General features: G+C 39.0%; 1 protein-coding gene across 1 annotated transcript in view; it reads left to right on the top strand.

Annotated features, from left to right (window-relative positions):
* The first annotated feature begins 632 nt into the window (after window positions 1-632).
* Window positions 633-18,389, top strand: part of NUP133 (nucleoporin 133) — a 37,927-nt gene continuing 20,170 nt past the window's right edge. The window contains exons 1-13 of the mRNA XM_080615585.1: window positions 633-855; window positions 2,388-2,506; window positions 3,326-3,429; window positions 4,478-4,585; window positions 6,160-6,291; window positions 8,357-8,527; window positions 9,182-9,337; window positions 9,426-9,496; window positions 10,066-10,213; window positions 10,895-11,042; window positions 11,789-11,946; window positions 13,130-13,221; window positions 14,933-15,096. Coding sequence (XP_080471711.1) covers window positions 671-855; window positions 2,388-2,506; window positions 3,326-3,429; window positions 4,478-4,585; window positions 6,160-6,291; window positions 8,357-8,527; window positions 9,182-9,337; window positions 9,426-9,496; window positions 10,066-10,213; window positions 10,895-11,042; window positions 11,789-11,946; window positions 13,130-13,221; window positions 14,933-15,096 — 1,756 coding nt within the window. The 5' untranslated portion in view covers window positions 633-670. The remainder of the gene's footprint in view (window positions 856-2,387; window positions 2,507-3,325; window positions 3,430-4,477; window positions 4,586-6,159; window positions 6,292-8,356; window positions 8,528-9,181; window positions 9,338-9,425; window positions 9,497-10,065; window positions 10,214-10,894; window positions 11,043-11,788; window positions 11,947-13,129; window positions 13,222-14,932; window positions 15,097-18,389) is intronic.

Raw genomic sequence — 18,389 nt, 5'->3', positions numbered from 1 at the left:
GCTTTTGTCTTGACTAATTAGTTTAATTGATAGTATATATTCCCCAAGTAGAAGGTACATATGTACTTTCTTAAAGACCTTTCTCATACAAACCAATGCAGTTTTTTCTTACCATGAGAAAATTTAGTTCCCCTTTATAAAAGGGGAACTAAAAAATTCTTTACTATTGAATAGTTGTAGTGCATGACTGGGTATTTATCATGAAGGTAAATAATGTAATTTATGTAAAAAATCTAATAAATGTAACTTATCATAAATGTAAAACATACCAAGGTTTGCATGGAATATTTTGTGTGGTTGTAGGGGCCTTTTATTAGAAATCTGGGGACAAGCACAGGCTATTTTAAAGGTTAGGCATCTCGTGTTAGTGGAAAACCTGTGTTTCCAAAAGTGCCAAAGAGCTGTTTGCAATGGTCTTTCAACAGCAGTTTTTGAGTGTATCTGCTTGAGTTGGTTAGCACAAAAACTTCATGCATTCAGTGAAAAACGGTTCCCAAACCCAGCTGCCCGCTTACCTCAAAGAGAGTCCTCTGGGTGTGAGGACAGCTGGCCGGGGTTTCCGCCCCTCCCTGGCAGGGACCGCGCCCCTCCCCGGAAGGACGCAGTCACTGTGCGTCCGGCGGGAGCGCGGATTCGCGCCGCTCTTCTCCCCACAGCCGTCGCTATAGCCATGTTCCCCTCGGCTCCCGCCTCCCCGCGGACGCCCGGTGGGTCGGCCCGCAGGAACCTCGGCAGCGCCGCCCCCAGCCCCCTCTCCCGCCCGGGCGGCAGGAAGAACCTGCCCGCCGTGGCGGTAGCCAGCTCCCCGGTGCTGTTTTCCCCGGTGGCGCGGAGGAGCGGCACCCTCTCTGCTCGGTGAGTTCCGCCGGCCGAAACTGGGGTGTGTTCCCCTCAGGAAAAAAAGGGAAAGCTCTGAGGTCAGGGCTTGCCCACTGTGCAGCCGCCTCCCGGCCCACTGAGGGGAGAGGGGTGTCTCCCGGGCTCTTCCCCAGCCACTCTTTCCACAGGGACGAGCCGCGGCCTCACAGTATCCCTTGCTGCTCCGGTGCGGAGTGGGTTGACTGCAGCTCCCGTCAGGTTCTTCGCTGTTCATGGGTGGCTGACTCTCTCGTTGTGTGGGGAAACAGCCTGCCATACACGGCTGGGTTGCTGTTACTGAGGATCTGAACAGGCTCGCTCTTTGCTAAAATACTGGTAATGGTTGAGAGACCTACTGGAAAATGAGACTAGTGATTAAGAAAATGTCATCGTTAGAAAAAAAATAATCACCAAGTGTTCAAGTGCTTGCCATCAGAATCTCTTCCTTGAGTCTTATGAACACAACCAGAAGCCAGATGCAGACACAGAGACTTTTAGTTAGATAAAATCGTTCAACTTTACAGAGTGAAAGGAAGGGAAAATATGTTATCTGGTCACGTGTAGCAATTGGATTCTGTTGGTCTTGTGTCTCAGTTACTGTATTAAGGCATGCTCCTAAATGAGCCTAATGAGAGGGATCTGCCTGAAAGCTCTTGCTTTCAGCTACCTGTACAAGGTTGTCATGGTTTAAGCCTAGCCGGTAACTCAGAACCATACAGCCAGTCGCTCACTCCCCCTTCTTCCCCTCACCCCACTCCCTTAGGAATGGGGAGGAGAATTGAAAGAATGTAACTCCCACGGGTTGAGTTAAGAACAGCCCATTAACTAAGGTATAACACAAACCCACTACTGCTACCACCAATAATAACAATGATAAGGGAAATAACAAGGGGAGAGAATATAAAACTAAAAAGGGGAAAAGGAAAAGCAAACAATAAACACAAATGATGCACAATACAATTGCACACCACCCGCTGGCCGATACCCAGCCTGATCTGAGTAGTGATCTGGGCCTTCTGGATAACTTCCCCCATTTTCTGTACTGGGCATGACGTGCTGTGGTATGGAATACCCGTTTGGCTTGTTTGGGTCTGGCGACCTGGCTCTGCTTCCCTTCTGGTTTCCCATGCCCCAACTCACTGTCCAAGCACAGGACTGAAAAATCCTTGATAAGAGTAAACGTTACTTAGCAACAACTAAAAACATCAGTGTTATCAGCACTGTTTCGACTAAAGTTGAAAACACAGTACTACACCAGCTGCAGAGAAGTTGAACAGTTATCGTGTTGCTGGTGGCGGAATGCATATTCAAAAATCAGTTCCCTAAAAAAGAAGGGAATTTGATGACAGCTCACAACTTGTAAGGAGGTCACCAAATTACTGCTTTAGATGGTGCTCCCAGAGGCAGCATGTTTATTTTACATAAACCCATTTCATCACATCTATTTCTAAATAAATACTAATGATGTAAATGTCTGTTGAAACTGATGAAGAAACAATAAAAAAGTAACTGTAACTTTTTGTTTTAAGAGCAACTCCTACCAGAGTTATCCAGCTTCCTTCAGCAAGTGAGACTATTAACTATGATGTTAAGGGGTTTGGATCCTCTCTGCCTGTTAAGGTTATGGAAGCCCTGAGGAAAGCTGATGGTAAGAACTGATTTTATCTGTTATTTTTCTCATGAAAATTGACAGGTGAGAGAAGTGTTAATGTGTTTTTGATGCTATTTAAATGCTGACTTTTCAGTGGAAACTGAAATGTTTGTGCCTAGGTTTGAATCCAGTTTTATTAACTATGTAGCTCTAATTGTAATAACACCCATGTGGGAATGGATGCACGTAAATATTCTTCGGGTCTTAACCAATGTACTGTAAAATCCGAGGTTATAAAGAAAGCCAGTAGTAGTTTTTTAGTAACTTTTGCTAATTGTTTGGTTGCTTTTTTTTTTTCCGCACCTTTTTGCTTGTTTTGATTCTGATGTGCCCTAGAGTGGATGCTCTATTTTTTTAAATTCATTTTTAGCCCCCATTTGTTACCACTTCTAAAAGCCCCAGTGATACAGACATTTCCCAGAGTTCAAGAAGTTGGTCTCCTAAGCAGTTTTTCCTTGTGGCTGAGTTTTCTTTTCATAGTATGTATAAGAGGAACCAAAAATGTGTATATTAGAAATAATCTTTAAAATTGCTGACCGATTCACAAAGCTATTATAATCTGCTGTAAATTGATGGAAATAGCTGCTAGAATTGCCTTGTTTTTCACTTTCAAAAATTGGGCAATTGTCAAATGGATTTTCAAACTGTGTAGTAATTTGTTGCCTTGTTCAAAAACATGGAAATTCTAACATGGAATTTAATCTAATAGAAAATATATTTCTTATTTTCATATAAGAATGAAAGTTTATTGCTTTTAAGATTACTCTGCTATGTTTTTAAAATATGAATGCTTTACAAAAATTACTTTCCATGTAGCTGATGACCAGCTGAGTGTTCAAGTGGATGAAAGTGGATGGGCCTGGCTAGTCCATAAAGAGAGGCTGATTGTTTGGAAGATTGGTCAGTCTCCAGTAGCTAAGGTAACTGAAAGATCAAGATGGAAAAACTTCTGTATTTGTGCTAGTCGAACAACTAATCTGTTGTGGTCTTTTTTAAAGCAAGAGTTTCTTTATAAATTGGAGTTTGGTTTCCCCCAGAAGCAGTGGGGTTGGCATGAAGTCATACTAACAACTGGAGTAACTGAAACTCCAGCTTTTGAGGAAGCTTAACATTTTTATATTGCTTGCTTAATTTTTAGTTGTCACCTTAACACTAGGGTTAATTCTTAGGATTTTAATAAGCGTGTCTCATGTTAGATAGACTTGATAAAGCATATTTTAATAGCTAAAAACTGGTTGATATGTTACAGATTGGTTTAGATTATTCTGGGACTGATTTTCAACTTGTCAAAAAACCAGTTTCAGCTGTGCAGAACTTACATTTCATCTGGGTTTCTTATGGCAGTGTTATTATTATTTTTCCCCTCTGGGCAATGTTTCAACATCATTTCAGTGGGTAGCAAGAACAGTCAGAGGAAAACCATAGTTGTAAAATCAGTATCTTTCAATTAGTGCAACATACATTAATTACATAGATTCTGCACTCTACAGTGGCTTGTCAGGTCTATGCATTCTAGTACCTGTAGAGATTCTTCAAGGGGTTAAAATCTTTATGATTGTTTAATTTGGGGAGGGAGGGGGAAAGGGAGGAGCGTTTACCCTCTCCACTCTGTTAGTACCTACTGACCTTTCTCAAGCATTTCTAGTTTAATTTTGTTTCGCTGCCTTGTTAGCGTATTATATTAAGGAATGGTCAAGAAATAATTCAGTTTTGTAGTGTTGCAAGAAACATTCAGAAATAACTAAAGAAAAAGAGTGATTGAAAGTGTACAAGTAGGTGGGTTTTAGCTGCTCGGTGGCTGTAACAACCCTGCTGAAAATGTCTTGTGCTATTCTTTTGGTTTCTTTACATAGTGTATGGGCTAGTTGAAAATTAATTTTTTAAAGGGTCAAAAACTCTAAAACATTTGTAGAAGAGGAATAATTTTTTTCAGTCTCATTTATTATGGCATCCCTTCCATTCTTACAGTTATCTCTGTGCAAGGAACTACAGCTGCCACCCAGTGATTTCCAGTGGAGTTCTAGTTTAGCAGCTATATCTTGTCTTGGTTCCTCAGGTGACATGCCTTCTCTGCAGGTGATCAACTTTTGTATTTTAGTGTTTAAAAATACTTTGAGTATATCCTATTTTATCAAGTACTTATTTGACAACTGCATTTGGTGGTGTATAATGCCTACTATATAGTCAAAAGGTCTGGATTGATAGTTTGCAATAAATATAAAATAAAAATAAAAAACAATAAAAATCAAATAAACAAAATCCCGGTCTTTTCAAGTTACATTATTTATATGTGATAGGATCAGATGAAGTAATCATTTTCCTCAGGATTGCTTGTGCTTTTGTAACACACAAAAATACAGTAAACTGAAAAGTATTGTGCTAACAATAAACACCAGGGCAATCAGCCAAAGCAAGTTCAATTTAAATGCATACTGGCTGGAAAAATTCAGCAGTGGTTTAATTGTGAGTACACATGGATAAGAAGCCACCAGCACCTTCCCTTGGCTGGCCTTTATAAGGAGGTTGGCGCTGGAAGGATAGATGATTTGATCTGTGTTGACTGGTTGCTTTCCTAAGTGACTTTTTGTAACATAGCTGTGCTAGAGGCTGAAGTTTGAAGGTCCGTTAAGTCTTCTGAAAGTATATTAATGTGTCTGTTTCTATCATTCATGAAGGAAAGAAGCTCTCATTTTCAGCTTGGGTGTAGTTCTCAGTTAATATGTCTGGTGCTGTAATAAAACTGGATAAGCAGTTGTCTTCGGAAGGGAGAAGCAGCACAGACTACGTAATGGGATGTTTTCTTTTGACTTACTATGTTACACTTCCAGATGATGAAAAGCAATCTTAGTATCTTGTGATTAGCTCTATGACCTAATCATACTCAAAGAAGTTTAAGAGCAAGTAAAACACCTAAACCAAGTTTTATAATTATTTAATTTTTCTTCAGCTTGTGAGCTATGCATGGATGTTATAATTTTATAAAGTGAAGTAGAAATATTACTGTTAGAATATAGTTAGAAAACTCCAAGGAGCTCAATAATAGCTCCTACAATTCTTCTATTGTTCTGTGATTTTTCTTAACAACCAGTAGAATAGATACAGTGATTTCTAAGTCTCTAGTTCAAATGGTCTCTTGCTTCATGCTTTGAATTTGGTATCTGATTTCCTGAGTCAGAAGCCCCAATGTAGGCATACTGTGAGCTTAAGTCTTACGAAGAGAAGAACCAAAGTATGATTTAATGTTTCTTTTAATGACACTCGAGCAGTTTCTTTGTTATATTACAGTCTGCATTTCAAGTCTGCCATGGTTGCTTATAATTCTTGGCACCTGGAATTCTCCAGAAGCTTTTTCCTGTCTTGCAATTGTGAGTCTTGTTTGCATTTCAGTAGCAGACCCTGAATTATCAGGAACAAGAACCAGTTGAAAATATAGTTAGCAAAATAAGCAGCAGTTCCTGCAGATATTAAGTTATGCTACAGAATAATATTGTGATTCAGTTCTAGGTTTGTCAGTGTGTATCCGTGTGGGTTTATTACTTTTTTGTGTGTTTGTTACCTGCAATCTTGATATGTAAAATCACGTTTTACTTAAAGCTGCAGTCTGATTAGTATTATCTTGCATGTTCTGTTAATTACTTTCTCTCTTCAAGTCTCTGGCGATAATGGTTGCTACCAGTGAAGGTTCTGTGCGCTACTGGCCCAGTCTTGCTCATGAAGGTTCATATACGGAGACTTTTACAGACTTTGGAGGCTCTCTGTGCAGCTTCCTAACAGCAGTAAAGGTACAGTACAGTATGATTTATATTCAAATACTACTTTAATTTGTAGTTAACAGGAACGGTTTGGTACCTCAGCCTGTGAGGTGTGTCAGTATTACTACTGTGGTTACTTACAGTGGTAGAAACTCTGCTTTCACAAAACCAAAGAACTACTTCATCAGAATTGGAGAGATTTCTGTAAGAAAGTAATGAACAAGCATATTATGAATTGTTCTTAGAAATTGTTTTCTGCTGCTGATCTGCCTAAATGGGGGAAAACTCTCAATTCAGTGTGAGTGGAAAAACTCTCAATTCAGTGTTACAGTATGTTATCTTCAAAACTACTTATTATCAATTCAGTTACCTTTTATCACTTTTTCAACATCTGTTCATATCATGTATTATAAAAATTATTTTAAGGCATCAGCATGCATAAATGTTTGTAAACCTAATCAAAGACAATGATCTTCATGATGAATTTCTTAAGAGTTTCAAGATGTTAAGAAACACTAATATGTATCTACCCTATTAGAGAATTGTGCCCAAGTTTTGGACATCAAAATGAGGAAAGCAAGGTTTTATCACACCTGTAGTTGAAACACTGATATCAATGTCAATTCAGAACTAGAGAAACTTTTTGTTTTTAGCAGTATCCTGTTATTAATCAATCAGTGTTCTAAAGCTGCATTATTACTGGTATGACAACCATACTTAAATAGTCATCCTATCACTATGCAGATTTAACTTTTAACATAATTTTTGTGTACTGTGATGATGAAAATGGTGCTGGTTTTTTTAATTTCTTTTTGATTTTGTTCCGTGAACGTTTCCTGTGCAGGTAAACAATTCAGCAACTTCCAGGCCCTTAACATTCATTTTTTTTAAAAATTGTTGTACATCTAACAGGCTTTGTTCATTCCCTCTAACACAGAAACTGATCAGTTTTGAATTGAAAGCAACTGGGTTTTTGTATGCCTTAGTGGTAGGGGGACTGAAAGCTATGTCTTTGTTAGCAAGTTAGGGAGTAATTGAGAATCTGTAAAGTAAAAAAGTTGGTGCTGAGGCAATGTCACTCTCTGCTCTGGTCATTTTGGATGCAGGGCTGTTACTTTAATCTAGATGCGGCCTAGCTACATGAAATGGGCATCTGTCAGTGGTCAGAACCCACCTTTCAGTTTACTTTGGTTCAAAGGGTGTAGAGCTGGTGCACTCAGACTGCTCTGTGATACGAGTTTCAGAAACAGACTCTTGATGCTAATTGAAGTCCTAAGGTGGATGCACCCATTAGAACAGGCAAGGGATGCCCTTGCAAAAGTCTGCTTCCAGAACAAAGTATAAAAGCACCTACAGTCTAGTGCTTATTTTGCAGAACACACAAGACTTTTCGCATTTTCTTACTGCAAATGTAACAGTATTTTTCATCATTAGATTCCATGGATTACATGAGATACTAGTTCTGTTGTTAAACTGGAATGGAACTTCATGGATAAAAATGTCATACAGTGCTAAGAAAATGAGTCTTTGCCAGTGATGAGTACCAGTCAGATGTTTGACAATTTTTTGACATAACCAGGTGGAAGATTTGTTACACAGTTCATTTAGATTAGTGTCCTGTAGGATAGGGTGAGATATATGTATCATATATATATCTATATAAAAAAGTTACAGTATGCTTAATAGCACTTTAGGTCTTAAATGCATGCGTGCAAGTGACATTACTTAACTCATAATTTCACATAATGAAGGTTTAGTGTAGTAGTACCTCTAGAGATTGATTTAATATCTTTTCATATGTATTCAAAAATGTGGTTTAAAATTTAAAAGAATACTTTGAGTTGTATACTGCAGTGATTCAAGCATAGAGAATAATGGGGAAAATTTGTGTAAATGGTCTTTTAATGAGAATAATACTTTCTTTTTATTTTCTTTGCTAGCTCTTAAGTACTATGGATGCATTGTGTCTGATTCTCGTTTAGTGTTTATCCTTACAAGCTGACATAAAGAATTCTATCTTACATTCCTAAAACAATTTTATTGTGATTTTTTTTTTTTTTTTTCCTTTAATATAGTTGCCTTTTCTCTTTGTTAGGGAGGAAGTTTTATTTTATCATCTTCCAGCGGCCAGCTAGTTCGATTGATACCAGATAGTTCTGGCAAGATCCATCAGCATGCCCTACCACAGGGTCAGGGCATGTTTTCTGGAATTGGTAGGAAGGTTTCTTCTCTTCTGGGTATATTGTCTCCTGGAAATGATGCCGTGGTAAGCTTGAATAACATTCATATAACAATGTGCTTTAATTTTTATTGTAATTTCTAGCCTTGGTGTTTAAGAAAGGAAAAAAACAATAAACATGTATGATGAAAAGACAAGACTCCACTCATTTGTTACTTAAATTTATTTGAAATTTGTAAGAAAGAAACCAAATAAATCTATATACTTAGTAAAGGAGAAAGCTGACTTGTTCTTTACATGTAAATAAAAGGAGACTTTAAAGAAGTAATACTTACTGGGGAATATGCAAGGATTCAAAGTCCTGCTTCTTTCTAGTGATAGCCTCATTAATACTTGAAGAAACTAACAGTAACTTGTAATTTTACTTTCCTCATTAGGGTTACCAAGGGTTGGTGGTTGGGTTGAGCTTTGCCAATGAACTCCATGGATGAGAAACATACTTTCTTCCAACTTCTAAAACACCTATAGTGTGTTTATAGAACACTATAGGTGTTCTTTTATCTATAAGATAAGACTTCTCTTGGAAATTTTCTAATACTCTCAACTTGTAATGTAACTTGTCCAGGTTGCCCAAGGAAGTGATGATTTTCTTTTTTGTGTACTAAGAGTGGTCTAGTTTGTTGCATCCAAATATTAATGCTGTGCTTTAACCTTTCTGGTTTTTTCATTTTTTAAATGCAGATTTCTAGCGTTCTTTGGGATAAAGAGAGATCGAGCTTTTATATGCTAACAAGTTCAAATCTAAACAAATGGGAGATAGATGATTCATCAGAACGTTATATTCTCAGCTGGGATATCAACAGGATCCTGAAAGAACATATTACAGATGCAATTTGGGTAAGAGCCAGCTCACCTGGAAAGGGCTTGTGTGTTTCTTTAATAGCTTATTTTTATATAGTTATAAGTCAGATGTATTGTTTTTCAGGGTTCTGAAAGTAACTATGAAGATATAAAAGGAGGAGTAAATATACAATACATGGATTTGCAACAGAATCGGTGAGGAAGTACACTTGCATCTGGTAACTCTGACGTTAATGTGATAAATGTGTTCTGTTTTCTTGCAAAAACTTTGTCAGTAATTGCAATTTAATTTTACTGAAATGCCACTGTTGAGAAAATAAACACGTCATATTGGTTAATTAGGTTATCCTGTATACTTCATGCTGCCATTATATCTTTTAGCATTACAAATTATTTACCACAGAATAATTATTTTTACTTTTTTAGTGTCATTTTATCAGGTTTGGGTATTTGTTTTGTCTTTATAATACAAACAGAGCAAGTAAACAATTGTAACTTGTTCCAGCAAATGCAGAGAATTCAGTATCTCTTGTATTTAATTATATAAAATCACAAATGTCTTCATTCAATTTTCTACTGCAGTATGAATATTATTTCAAGCTGTTAATAAAACAGCTTGAAAGAACAAATAGTCTTTCTTTCAAAAAGAAATACAGTATTGAAAAATACTTGCGGTTCTACTTAGATATCTGTAAGTGGTAGAGTTTGAGCAGTAAAATACTTAATGATCATCTCTCAACGGTATGATATCTGTGGTTGAATAGTGATGGACTGGTGATACTTGCTGCAGCATGGCATCCTGGAGATCGTCCATGTCTTGTCTACTACACTCTGATAACAGTAGAAGATAAAGGCTACCAGATGTCTGATGATGTTGTTGTGGAGGTCACACAGTATAATCCATCCTTTCAGGTATGCAGGTGAAGGCCCAGAAACTGAGTTGAGAGCATAGTGTTTCAGAATAACTCAGCTGTCAGATTTTTGTCTAAAGGAAAACCAAATTCTCTGTCTTAAGGTTATTGGAAGTACGTATTGATAGTATTCTGAGGAAAATATGTGCTAGCATCTTTTAATATTTAATAGTGTATGTAAAGTTTGTGCTTTACGTTTTGGAGAATAAGATAAAAAAGCCTCAAAATATAGAAGTCTAAACATCAGATTATTACTGATTTATTTTAATTTTTGTTCTGTCCGTGAACATTTCCAGAGAGTAATTTTGTGGTATACACATGCAGTTGATTGAGAACAGATCTCAGACTCTTGTTAAGACTCAGTAGCAGGACAAAGGCCTGTATTTTGGTCCTTGCTAGACTGCTGACTTGCTGGGAGGGGAGGACGCATTGATTGTCCTTAGTGTACCTCATTTATGCTTCCAGCAGAAAGAGCACAAACTTGGGCATTAACTTTCTTTGGTAAACTTCTTCCACTCTTCCCCCTCTCCCCACTGTCTGTAATGGCGTTTGAGTAATAAAAGTTATATCCATATCTTGTTAAAAATTAAATTCAGGCAACTCATGTGAGCCTTTAAAATGTTAGATGTTTGTTTAGGGTTTTGGTTGTATATGTGATACTGTTCATATGTAATGCTTTCAGTCAGAAGAGGAAGTGGTGTGCTGTCTGGTAGTCCCAGATTACTTTAGCCATGCTGCTTACCTTTATAAGGAAAATGAAGTGTTTGCTTGTTCCACTGGAACTGGAAGAATTTCTTTACCACAGGAGAAAATCATATTTGGCATACAAGGTAATGTGGGGGGAATAGTAACATTTTGCTGATGCTTTCTAATAGAATGTTTTCATTCAGAGCAGCGTTGTATTTGTGCTCCTTTTTCTCTTCATTAAATTTTTCAAGACGGGAGTTTCTCATGAGTGTACAAAGAAAACTGGTATGATATCCAGTATTGTTATTGCTTACTCTACATTGTTTCAAATGAAAATGAAGTAGATATCCACTCCTGATGTATGAAAGGAGGATGGAGGTTCTGGTTGGGGAAAGAGGGGTTGGACCCATTTTTTTTTTTCTTCCAACATTCACTATGAATGGTTTTTGAGGTTTGTTTTGAAGTTAACGTGGTGTCAATGCTCAGCCTACATACTAGGTGCCTGTGTCAGATGTCTCTCTCATCCTGACCTTCAGAGGTGTTTTCAAGTAGCTTGTGCACATCAGTCGTTTGGTAGAGTTTGAACCACTTGAATCTTGGTTTGGGTTTTTTTATTGTCTTTGTTTGGTGGGGTTGGGGTTGCTTTGTTTTGGAGTTTTTTGTTCGTTTGTTTTTGTGTGGTTTTTTGGTTTGGTTTGTTTGTTTGTTTTCTTTAAACTTGCGGTTTTCTTTAAACATGCATTACTCCGCATGAGTAGCAAATAGTGCCCACAATTTCTCTTAAGTCAGGTGGAGTTGTCAGTTACTGTCAGTTGGTTCAAGACAAAATTGGGTAATTGTCTATGAAACTGTTACATGTTCTTAAAATGGCATTTATGTCCAATCTTAGGAGATAGCATTTTAGGAGCAGGTTCCTGTACTGGCCTCCCCATCTTCTTTGCCAAAAAAAGCGGACTTACCACCATCTTGTCCAGGGAAAACATTTCTGTGCTTCCAGAAGACCTTGAAGATTCCCTGTCCTGTTCTGTTGCTGGACCAAGAAGTGAGGTATTGGTTGGTTGCTTTGCTGGTTGAAAACTTGAGTGTAGACACACAATTGTTTTTCGGGCAGGTTTGAATTTTCCCTGTGGAAATCCTGACTTGTTTTGAGTATTAAAGTTATGGAATTTTTTTTAATTAGAGACTTAAATGCTTGTAATGACGGCAGTTTTCAAAACCCAGAAAATAATATAATATCTGGCAGTTTGGGTAACTTTTTTGTTTTCCTTTGTTTTGAAGTTGAGATTTCTATGAAATCTTTTTTTCATGTAGGTTTATTACTGTATGTCTCTAGGCCTGATATAATGCTATGCAGAGACTCAAGACTTCCTTCTCTCTTCTTGAGCAGGATGGTTTCTTCAGTCGTATGTGTCTGTTCCTTTGTGTTAGAGACACACTTTCCTCATCGTGCTGTGAAAATCTTGCGAGCTAAACTGAGAAGGATAGTGGCTGAATATTGTTTCTGCCCTGTTTGAGATGTACATATTTATTCTAATATAATGTTATTAAAATATATAAAAGTATTTATATTGATATTTTGTGCAATGTGCATTTATTAAGCTCTAATTTATATCAAACATGTTTAGTTTAAAATGTATGTGGAATTTGTTGACAAGATGTCCCTGGAATGGGAAGGAAGATCAGAAAAGTTGTTAGAATACAAATTAGAGAATATTTCTAAGTGATAAGTGAGTTTCAATCCTTATTCCAATTAAACCACCCTTAAAATGAGTTGTTATTAACTAGTATTTTAGTGGAAGACCTCTGTGTGTAGTATGTTCAGATAGAACTGTTTTTCTTACTGAACTAATCTCTAGTTAGATTTGTCTGTACTTAGATTGCTTTTGTGGGTGATAGTGCTCACAAATACCTTCTAAATTCTGTCAAAAATGTTGAGTTTAAATGGTAAAATAATGATCATAAAAAATTTGACTGGTGAAAGAAGTTGGCATAAGGTGTTTTGTTGTTTTTTTTACAGATGGTGTGAAGTTTATTAGAATGTTTGAGGTCACACCACTGTGATTTCCAGTTGAGATCTATCTTATGGGCTTATGTTTGGCTTAAACACAACTGCTTCTAGGTGGCATTTTTACTTTAAATCCATGTTGTTACTACTTAGAAAAATTGTTTTCATTTCATAATGAAGATTGGTATTTGTCTTTTGGCTGAAGTTTTTACTTTTAATTTTCAGAGTCCTGCATTTGACATAACCACTAGGCTAGAATTTATAGCACAAGAAGATAAGACTAAATTGCTGAAAGCTGCTTTTCTACAGTATTGCAGGTACAAATTGCGCTTGATTTTTGAGGCTTTGTTTGCTATTCTTGAAGGTACTCTAATGTTTGAGTAAGAGATTGTCTTGGCAAAGATACTCTTGTATTGTTATAATCAAAACTCTTTCAATGACACATGCGCATCTTTATTAGGAAAATATTAGCTATGTCTTGGGCTAGTGAAAAAGTGATATGTGCTAGAAAGAAGCAGACTTCTGTAATCTCAGTGACTTTGCTTACTCTGCAAAGTAATTCTATAGTAAATTCTATGTAAATTCTATAGTTACATTATTGACAGTGAAACAACTTTAAATTTTGTTATTTTGACTTCCTTATTCTTGTAGTAAGCGGTGTTTTGTTGTTAAAAACATTTTTTCCGTACTCCTTTTTATTTGCATAGCTGTTTCCAGTAATACTTTTGAATATCTTTAATTACTTTTTATGTGGTCATAAAGGTAACTAGCATGGCAGATTTTGTGGCAAGATCTTTTTTAGGTGGACTGTTACGGGAGAGTGGGAGTGGAAGAAAATACTGTTCATCAGGCTATCCTGATTAAAGCAACTTGACCGTTGGGAGGCATGCAGTGCTTTGGAAAGGTCTGATGCGAGATGAGTAATATAAACAGAGGAGGAAGAAGAGAGATAAGAAGAACCCAGGGCAATAGACATAGGCTATTTATACTTAGAGGGGATTGTTTTTAATGTATATTTGTTAACACCCACACACCCACACACAAAAAAAACAATCAAAAAACCAACCAATACCATCCCACAAAGCCTCGTAGGACTAATCTCCTTAAGGAGTCTTAAGAAAATGGAAAGAACAGATTTAAGATAACAGGAAGTAGGAGTGCTTTTGAAGTAGAGCTGCATGTGAGATAAAAGATTATGAAGGGGATTAGGCACATATAATGAAGGATATCAAGACAAAAATCTCTGAACATGCACAGAATTTGGGAAGAAAATCTACATATATTTGGAAGTGGACATGTCAGTAAACAGAACTGCTGCTGAAAATGGTTGTAGTGAAGTCCTGAGGTGACTGGGAAGCCAAGGTCTGAGTGCACAGATAACAAATATGAAAGTTGGTAACACTGCGGATGCTAACAAGGGAGTTGTAAACAGCATCAGAAGAAAGTAGGAGGTAGTAAGGAAAGCAGTGTGAACCAGTATGAAAATTTAATGTTCTTTTGATTAAAAGATGGGTCATATTTATGGAACTAGAAGAAATTAATAATTTGATGTGGTAGTGTAAGAATAACGTATTATATTTTCTGAAGTATTTTCCTGGGAGCTTTTACTCTATTACCATTTGTGAGAGTGATTGCATGTACTCTTGAGAAGATTTTAAAGCAAGCAGTAGAAACTTGATGACTTAGCTACCAGAGACACTTAGACTTAGTTCTATATGATTAATATTTTCTCTTAAATAGTAATAATAGAGGCAGTAAAATAAAAAGTGACGCGAAACACTTCCTCGCATGGACTTTTTCATTGTATAAATTGTACAGCCTGCTTGCTTGGAAAGAGTCAGAGTACCTTTATTCATAGAATCAGAATACCTTTTATCCTCAGTTCAAAGAGAGCCCAGACAATGCTTGATGTTCATAATCTAAAGCACTTCACAAAAAGGATATCAGAAAATACTATTGAGTGATGCTTGTTCCTGTAATCCTATCTGCTGTTTTTGTTTCACATACTTTGTGTTTCTTTTATTTCAGGAAAGATATAATCAATGCACAAAGCATGGTAGCTGAGCTCTTTCCAAGTAACACAGATCTGGATTCTGATACTGAACTGGATAGGGCAGTGACTCAGATCAGTGTGGACTTAATAGATGATTACCCTGCCTCTGATCCGAGATGGGCTGAATCTGTACCTGAAGGTAAACGTAATGTGGTGTTTGTTATGTTTTGAGGTTTTGTTTTGGTTTGGGTCTGTTTGTTTTTGTTGGTGGGAACAAAAGTCTTCATCACTCCTCATGAAATCATGATTAAAGCTTTTCACAGAAGGTGTAGGTGTCCCTTGCTGTCTACCACCATTAGGTATTGTCCTGGGTTCAGCAGTGGCAGTCAGTTTTGTTTTTTTTTTTTTCCTTCTTAGTAGCTGTTGCAGCACTGTGTTTTTGACTTTTGGCTTGGGAACAAAAACCTGATAACACTGATGTTTAGACTGACCAAGGACTTTGTGAGTCTCATGCTCTGCCAGGGAGGAGGAGGGGCCGGGAGGAAGCGGGGACAGGACACCTGACCCAGACTGGCCAAGGAGGTGTTCCATACCACAGCACGTCATGCCAGGGGATGGAACTGGGAGCTACCCGGAAGGGCACGTCCCCTGGTCGGTCGGGCTGTCTTTTCCGGCAGGCGGTATCGTATTCTCTTCCCTTGTTATTTCTCTTGTCGTTGTTATTGTTGGTGGCGGCAGTGGTGATTTGTGTTATACCTTAGTTACTAAACTGTTCTTATCTCAACCCGTGGGAGCTGCATTCTTTTGATTCTCCTCCCCGTCCCTCCAGAAGCAGAGGGAAGAAAGGTGGGGGGGGCAGTAGACTGCGTGGTTCTGATTTACAGCTTGGGCTTAAACCACGACAGTTCTATTTTGGCGCCCAACGTGGGGCTCGAAGGGTTGAGATAACGACAGATCTGACCGGAGTGTGTCTAATCGTATTTGTGATAAGCATTCAGTGTTTTGGATTGATAGTCACTTGTCACAATGCTGATTTATTGGCTCTCAAAGTTGTTGTTTTTGATCTCACAGTCTCAATATGCCGTAGGTTACTTAGAGCCGGTATTTGCTGTGTTAGTGTTTTTCAAGTGTGGGGCTTGGGCTAAGGTTATTGTCTCATTGTATTTTATGGTAATGACTTGTAATACAATAGAAAAATTGATCATGAAACTGATCTGGCTTATGTTCCCAGTGTGGTCACCACCTTTATACTTTGGGAGGTATATAATACAAATGCTTAGCAACTATACATCTTTTTTCTCCTTCCTGGGTGGTCAACCTATGAAGGAGACATTCTTTTACCCTCCCAGTGCCCCTTCCAGACCGTTTACAGCATCGTTTGAGAGTTTTGAAGTTTTTGAGTGGCCTTTTAATATTGTTGAGACCTGTTTGCTGATTGTGATGGGGGTCACCATGTTGGCACGCATACAGAGTGTGTTTTGTCCACAACCATTACGTCTGATCTCAAGAGTTAACTGTACTGGAGGCTGAGATCAGCCTGACTGGAAGGAAATGGCAAAAGCACCCCATTGTGACTGGTCCAGAGGCTCCATGCATCCTCGGCATAGATTACCTCAGGAGAGGGTACTTCAAAGACCCAAAAGGGTACCGATGGGCTTTTGGTATTGCTGCTTTGGAGACTGAGGAAAATGAGCAGCTGTCCACCTTGCCTGGTCTCTCAGAGGATCCCTCTGTTGTGGGGTTGCTGAAGGTCGAAGAACAACAAGTGCCAATCGCAACCACAACAGTGCACCGGCGGCAGTATCACACCAACCGAGACTCCCTGATTCCCATCCATAAACTGATCCGTAGTCTGGAGAGTCAGGGAGTGATCAGCAGGACCCGCTCACCCTTTAATAGCCCCATATGGCCAGTGCGAAAGTCTAATGGAGAGTGGAGACTAACAGTAGACTATCGTGGCCTGAATGAAGTCACACCACCATTGAGTGCTGCCGTACCGGACATGCTAGAACTTCAGTATGAACTGGAGTCAAAGGCAGCCAAGTGGTATGCCACGATTGATATTGCCAATGCATTCTTCTCAATTCCTTTGGCAGCAGAATGCAGGCCACAGTTTGCTTTTACTTGGAGGGGCGTCCAGTACACTTGGAACCGACTGCCCCAGGGGTGGAAACACAGCCCTACCATCTGCCATGGACTGATCCAGAATGCACTGGAACAGGGGCAAGCTCCAGAACACCTGCAGTACATTGATGACATTATTGTGTGGGGTGATACAGCGGAAGAAGTCTTTGAGAAAGGGAGGAAAATAATCCAAATCCTGCTGAAAGCTGGTTTTGCCATAAAACGGAGTAAGGTCAAGGGACCTGCACAGGAGATTCAATTTTTGGGAATAAAATGGCAAGATGGACGTCGCCAGATCCCTACAGATGTGATCAACAAAATAATAGCAATGTCTCCACCAACTAATAAGAAAGAAACACAAGCTTTCTTGGGTGCTGTGGGGTTCTGGAGAATGCACATCCCGAATTACAGTTCGATTGTAAGCCCTCTCTATCATGTAACCCGGAAGAAGAACGATTTTAAATGGGGCCCTGAGCAACAACAAGCCTTTGAGCAAATTAAACGTGAGATAGTTCATGCAGTAGCCCTTGGACCAGTCCGGAATGGGCCAGATGTAAAAAATGTACTGTACACCGCAGCTGGGGAGAATGGTCCTACCTGGAGCCTCTGGCAGAAAGCTCCAGGGGAGACTCGAGGTCGACCCCTCGGCTTTTGGAGTCGGGGATACAAAGGATCTGAGGCCAGCTATACCCCAACTGAGAAAGAGATACTGGCAGCCTATGAAGGGGTTCGAGCTGCTTCGGAGGTGATTGGCACTGAAGCACAGCTCCTCCTGGCACCCAGGTTGCCCGTTCTGGGCTGGATGTTCAAAGGCAGGGTCTCCTCTACACATCATGCAACCGATGCGACATGGAGTAAATGGGCTGCACTAATTACACAACGAGCTCGAATAGGAAATCCCAGTCGTCCAGGTATTCTAGAAGTCATCATGGACTGGCCAGAGGGCAAAGATTTTGGAATGTCACCAGAGGAGGAGGTGATGCGTGCTGAAGAGGCCCCACCATATAATAAACTATCAGAAAGTGAAAAGCAGTATGCCTTGTTTACTGATGGGTCCTGCCGTATTGTGGGAAAACATCGGAGATGGAAGGCAGCCGTATGGAATCCTCAACGACAAGTTGCAGAAACTGCTGAAGGAGAGGGTGAATTGAGTCAGTTTGCCGAGGTGAAAGCCATCCAGCTGGCCCTGGACATTGCTGAACGAGAAAAGTGGCCAGTACTTTATCTCTATACTGACTCATGGATGGTGGCAAATGCCCTGTGGGGGTGGTTGCAGCAATGGAAGCAGAGCAACTGGCAACGCAGAGGTAAACCCATCTGGGCTGCTGCACTGTGGCAAGATATCGCTGCCCGGGTGCAGAACCTGGT

The sequence above is a fragment of the Psittacula echo genome, assembly GCF_963264785.1.
Source record: "Psittacula echo genome assembly, chromosome: 4".
Taxonomy (NCBI): domain Eukaryota; kingdom Metazoa; phylum Chordata; class Aves; order Psittaciformes; family Psittacidae; genus Psittacula; species Psittacula echo.
The sequence above is the reverse complement of the archived record's forward strand: the minus strand, read 5'-3'. Positions and strand labels throughout refer to the sequence as shown.